At 37.0% G+C, this 5,566-nt stretch overlaps 1 protein-coding gene across 1 annotated transcript; it reads left to right on the top strand.

The window, feature by feature from the left end:
* The first annotated feature begins 486 nt into the window (after positions 1-486).
* Positions 487-2,054, top strand: RAG2 (recombination activating 2). Its single transcript, XM_032219699.1, is given in 10 exon segments — positions 487-655; positions 658-762; positions 765-959; positions 962-1,055; positions 1,057-1,361; positions 1,364-1,549; positions 1,552-1,722; positions 1,725-1,871; positions 1,874-2,017; positions 2,020-2,054. Coding segments are annotated over 10 exon segments (1,551 nt in total).
* The last annotated feature ends 3,512 nt before the right edge of the window (positions 2,055-5,566 follow it).

The raw sequence follows: 5,566 nt of genomic DNA, 5'->3' as shown, positions 1-5,566 counted from the left end.
GACAATGGGAAGCAAAAAAAACCTCTCTGTGGAAAGGTTCCCATAGTCTGGAACAACACAGGACACACCCCTAAATCACGTACCAGATTTCTGAGCATCTGTCAAAGGGTCTTTCACACTCATATAAGTAAATAGGCAAATTGTCAGTAGAGGAGAAGGAAACCCTCAGAAAGTTAAGCTGAAGCCATTCAGGACTTTGAAGGTTAACAGCAATATCTTAAATTGTGCCCAGTAGATATTAATAGTCAGTTCAGATATTTAAATGTGATTCATATTATTCTTGTCCCTTTGATCAGTCAACAGCCTAAATGCCATATTTTGTACTAGTTGCAATTTCTAGAAAGTTTTCAAGGACAGCTCCATGTAGAATGTATTGCATTCGTTCAGGCGATGTCATACAACTGAATTGATAATCCTATGGTTGGCAACTAATTTGTAATCCTATGGTTGTGTTCTGTTCTCTGTTTCTCAGAAATAGACAACAGCATGACTTCTTTGCCAGACAAGATGTCTCTTCAGATGATACCAACCATCAACAATTCTTCTCTGATTCAACCTGGTTTTTCTTTGATGAACTTTGATGGACAAGTTTTCCTATTTGGGCAGAAGGGCTGGCCAAAGAGATCCTGTCCTACTGGGGTGTTCCTTCTTGATTTCAAAAGGATGAACTTAAACTGAAGCCAGCATACTTTTCCAAGGATTCCTGCTACCTTCCTCCCCTACGATATCCTGCTATTTGCCCTATTGAAGAGTCAGAGAAATGCAATATCTCATCCATGGAGGGAAAACACCAAACAACGAACTTTCTGATAAACTGTATGTTATATGTCCAGCTAGCAAGAATAACAAAAAAGTCACATTTACATGTACTGAAAAAGAATTGGTCGGGAGGGTCCCTGAAGGCAGATATGGCCATACTGTTAATGTGGTTCACAGTCTAGGCAAAACTATGATAGTTATAATGGAGGAAGATCTTACTTATCTCTTGGGCAGAGGACAACTGAAAAGTGGAATAGTGTTATTGATTGTATGCCACATATATTTCTGGTTGATCTGATTCGGATGCTGTACTTCATATGCTCTTCCAGAATTTCAGAACGGCTTTTCTTTTCATCTCTCTGTTGTCCAAAATGATATAGTCTATATCATAGGAGGACATTCCTCGGAAAATAATATCAGACCTCCCAATTTCTATAAAATAAAAATTGATCTTCCCTTAGGCAGTCCAGCAGTGAGCTGTGTAATTTTGCCTGGGGGAATCTCAGTCTCCAGTGCCATCATGACACAGACCAGAGAAAAGGAATTTGTTGTTGTTGGAGGTACTATTCTGACAACCATGAAAAGGATGATTTGTAATACTATCACCTAGATGATAACAAAATAGAGATAGTGGAAACCAGAGGCACCAGAATGGACCCCAGATATCAGCACTGCAAGATATGGTTTGGGAGTGATATGGGAAATGGATCCATTTTATTTGGTATACCAGGAGACAATAGGCAACTGATTCAGATGCAAAACTATTTCTACATATTAAAATGCCAAGTAGAAATGATCAGAACTTAGAACAGATGGCACAAGTATGTAGTCAGAGCTCTACAGAAGATGCTGGAGAGTCCACTCCTTTTGAAGATTCAGAGGAGTTCACTTTCAGCTTTGACATAGATACTGACACCTGTAATGAAGATGACAATGAAAATGAGTCTGAATCAGGCTACTGGATCACTGCTGTGCAGATTGTGATGTTGACATCAACACCTGGGTGCCCTTTTACTCCACAGAACTCAACAAACCAGCCATGATATTTTGTTCAAATGGTGAGGGTCACTGGGTCCATGCTCGATGTATGGACTTGTCTGAAAATATGCTTATTATTTGTCGCAAGAAGATATCAAGTATTTCTGCACTGAACATATCAGTTTGGCAAGGGGATTGAAAACTCCCAAGGAGATTCCTCCTATAGAAAAGAAACCCATGAAATTATTACGGAGAAAAAAGCCTATGAAAATGTTGAGTCCTGCAAAAAAGCCTTTATTCGTAAACTGTTTGAATAGAATTACAGTCATGAATAATATTTACTGTGCAAATCTTAGGTACCAAATCAAAGACCACTGCTAACTTCAGCAGATGTTAAACTTCCAAATAATAATAAACCTTCATTTTAAGCATTTTAAAAAAATATTTTTGTTTCACTTTAAGTTATAATAGAATACAACACAGAACAATCACTGCTAAACATTATAGGCACTATCAGACCTCATATTAACTAGATCATTACAGCTTTGTTTAAATTTAGCATTTGGCAATATTGTATTATAAGGTGGGGGGGTAGATAAATGCAATAATGCTGCTACTTTGAGTATCTTGGCTGCCTGCATAAGTAATTAAGCCAATGACAATCAAACTTACTATAATGATTAGAAAATCATTTTTGCAAAAGAGATATGGTGCTAAAAGATCAGTGATCTAATTCATATGAACTTGTTTAATGTGTTTAGTCTTGATGCAAACTTTCTTTGAAAATGTAAAACAATTTAAGAATTTTGATTTCAATATTCTTTCTCACTCACACATATACACAATATGGTCATGTGTAAAATATTTTGGGGGTCATTTTTTACCATGGCTATCATTTTTTTTTCCCCCAAGTTAGACCAAAATGAAACCAAAGAAAGAAGCCATTTTTGCCTCTGCAACAACAAACAAATTGCTGGCCAAATTTCTTTTCCCACAATGAACTCAACCACCCGTTTAGAGGGAATCTCATGTTTTCAATAACTGTAATGAGCTCTACATAGTGCTGCACTTTGATGACTGTCCAGAATCTATACTGTAGTTGATCCAGAATTCAGCAGTGCAGGCAATGATATATATTATGCTTGTATGAGTCAAGCTGCACTAGTACCTATTGACTTTTGAGTGGAATTCAAAATACTAGTTATCTTTAAAGCCCTTTGTGTCACAGAGCCTGATCTCTAAGAGACCATTTATCTCCAACGATTTCTGCCCATCACTCCCTCATGATTCACAACCTATGAGGAGTAACCTAATAGCTTTCATGGAGAAATTCAAGCAACAGCAGGGAAATAATATCTAAGAGAATTCTCTATGATCATAGCTTGATTACTCATTGCATAAGAGAGAGTCATAGGAAGCACTCTTATGCGAAGTCAAACTGGGAGGCTGTTAGACTAGGAACACACTGACTATGAAAGCTCATATTTTTACTTGACTTTCTACCACAGAAACTCACTTTTGGCTAATAACTCTCAGTCCATTCCGCCACACAGGATTGTTGCGATGGGATAAATATAGCCTGGATTATGGTTATATATGCCTACCAGTGGTGGGTTCCTACTGGTTCAGACCGGTTCAGCCAAACCAGTAGTAGTTTGGTGCCTGCCATGCCCCCTGAACTGATTATCCTGATTTCTTCTTGTTTTTTGCTTCTGCGCATGCGGAGAGCAATTTTTATTATCAAGAGTACACAAGCGAAATGGCAGTAGTGACTGCCAGAACCCACTCCTGATGCCTACCAAATAAAAATATCATTTCTCCTAAGACAGTTCATTGTTCCACATAGCTGACTACACTCTTTAACATTTTGGAGTTGCTAGAAATTAAAACTTGGGGTTGCCGTCTTCCAAGGCATGTGCTATACTAAGTTTCACTCTTCCTTTATTCAAAGAGATTTTATTGCCAGCAAGCAGCTGACTTTTCTAGTTGATTGTTTTTCTGAATTAATCCTTTGTTTTAAAGTAGTTTAGATCTGCTCACACTTTTTTATTCAGGATGTATCTGTTCAATTGCTGTTGCTTTTGTTGTTATATAAGCCCTCTTATGGCAAATTATTTTACAGTGGAAATTCAGACAATAAACACTCTTAGTAAAAGAAATGGCTGTGTGATGTACTCTACAAAGAAACCACTTGTTCTTATGAAGTGGTGTAAGGAGTGGGTGATAAAGGGGATAACTTGGGAGCTGTGATGGTTTGATGTCACATACACTGATTTTTTTTTTCCAGAAGATATTGACTCTTCTAAGACTTCCTCTAACAGTCTGAATAGCTGTATGAGGCTTTGGTGGATATGCTTTTGAGGCAATGTGTGTGAATTTGCTATAGGCAATTCCTTGCCTTGAAAAGAGAACTGCATCATACACCTTTGCAGTGCAAAACTCTTTGTCCATATCAACCCTCATCACTTTGCACATCCTTAACATCCATAGAGTACTTTAGGGATATTCCATGGAGAAACACCTGAAGTGAATTTCTGTCAATATCTGGAAGAGTTTAAAGCTCAACCATTAAAAATGTTATACATTCAGCTTCTATGTAAACAGTCAGAAAATGTTACTCAGTCTACCTTGCATGGTATGGCATTATATGCATAACAAATTGCTTAGCAGTTGCTTTATTTTAACTCTATGGAACAATAAGTCTGAGGACCAGTACCAAAACTGAAGCTTGAAATATGAATGCACAATTCATTGATCTCCTCCAATGCTTACTGGTGAGCTGGAGTTGTAATGTATCAAAAATAGCTAAATACATTGTGCATTATTGAATTCATTGCAATAAAATTTAAATTAAATCCATTTTACCTTTTGACCTGACCCCGCTGTCTTCTTCTCCTGGTGGTCCTTGGCTCTGTAAGTATGGCTGCTTTCATGCCACACACAAATCAAGAAGAATTCTTTGCTAGGAAAAGTGGCAAACCTCTGTATTAAGAACAAGAAGCCTCAATTTGGCCAATGAAACCTATTCTGTAAGAAAAATGTTTAGAAATGCTTTGACTGATGGTGTTGCAAAACTGAATGTTGATTACTCGCATCTGCCTTACAATGCTATTACAAATAACTCACTGCCTGGCAACAGTGCTGAAGAACCCTTTATATCCACTTTGTTGAATGAATGGGTGAAGAGGCATTGTGCTCTAATTCTTGGATACTAGAGCTGGAGATTAAGAATGTGCCTCTCTTAACTCAGCAGATATACCAACCTCACATGGTTTGATAGAAGACACAGATAAAAATGGCCAAACCAAAATGTGAAATGATCTTATCTATGTGTAAAATAATTGTATACGATAACTGACATGTGTAATTTCTGTATAGGATTTTTTTCAAACTATAAATTAGTTCACAGCTATTCCTTCATCTTCAAGAGCCATTCTGAAGACTCAAGAATACTTGTGAGAGATTACTGTTCCTCTACATTGATATATCTTAGAAATGGATAACATTTCTTACTTGTTCTGCCTACAGTTTTAAATTTTGTAAAAAGAAAGAAAGAAAGAAAGAAGGAAGAAAGAAAGAAAGAAAGAAGAAAGAAAGAAAGAAAGAAAGAAAGAGAGGAAGATAAGAAGCTTCATCAAGGTACTATTTTTTCTAACTTAAGGGTAAATACAATGTAAAAATTGTCTTTGACCTATCACAGTTTCTTGAACATGCTTCCTTCTAGAAGTTTGAACGCCAATGCCTATTATCCTCATATTGCCTAAAGCCAATGGAAATTATGCAGCCACATTGTCTGATGGAACTGGGAGTTCTAATGCAGAGTAACTGG

The sequence above is a fragment of the Thamnophis elegans genome, chromosome 1 (genome assembly GCF_009769535.1).
Source record: "Thamnophis elegans isolate rThaEle1 chromosome 1, rThaEle1.pri, whole genome shotgun sequence".
NCBI lineage: Eukaryota > Metazoa > Chordata > Lepidosauria > Squamata > Colubridae > Thamnophis > Thamnophis elegans.
Note: the sequence above shows the minus strand (reverse complement) of the source record. Positions and strands in the feature narration are given on the sequence as shown.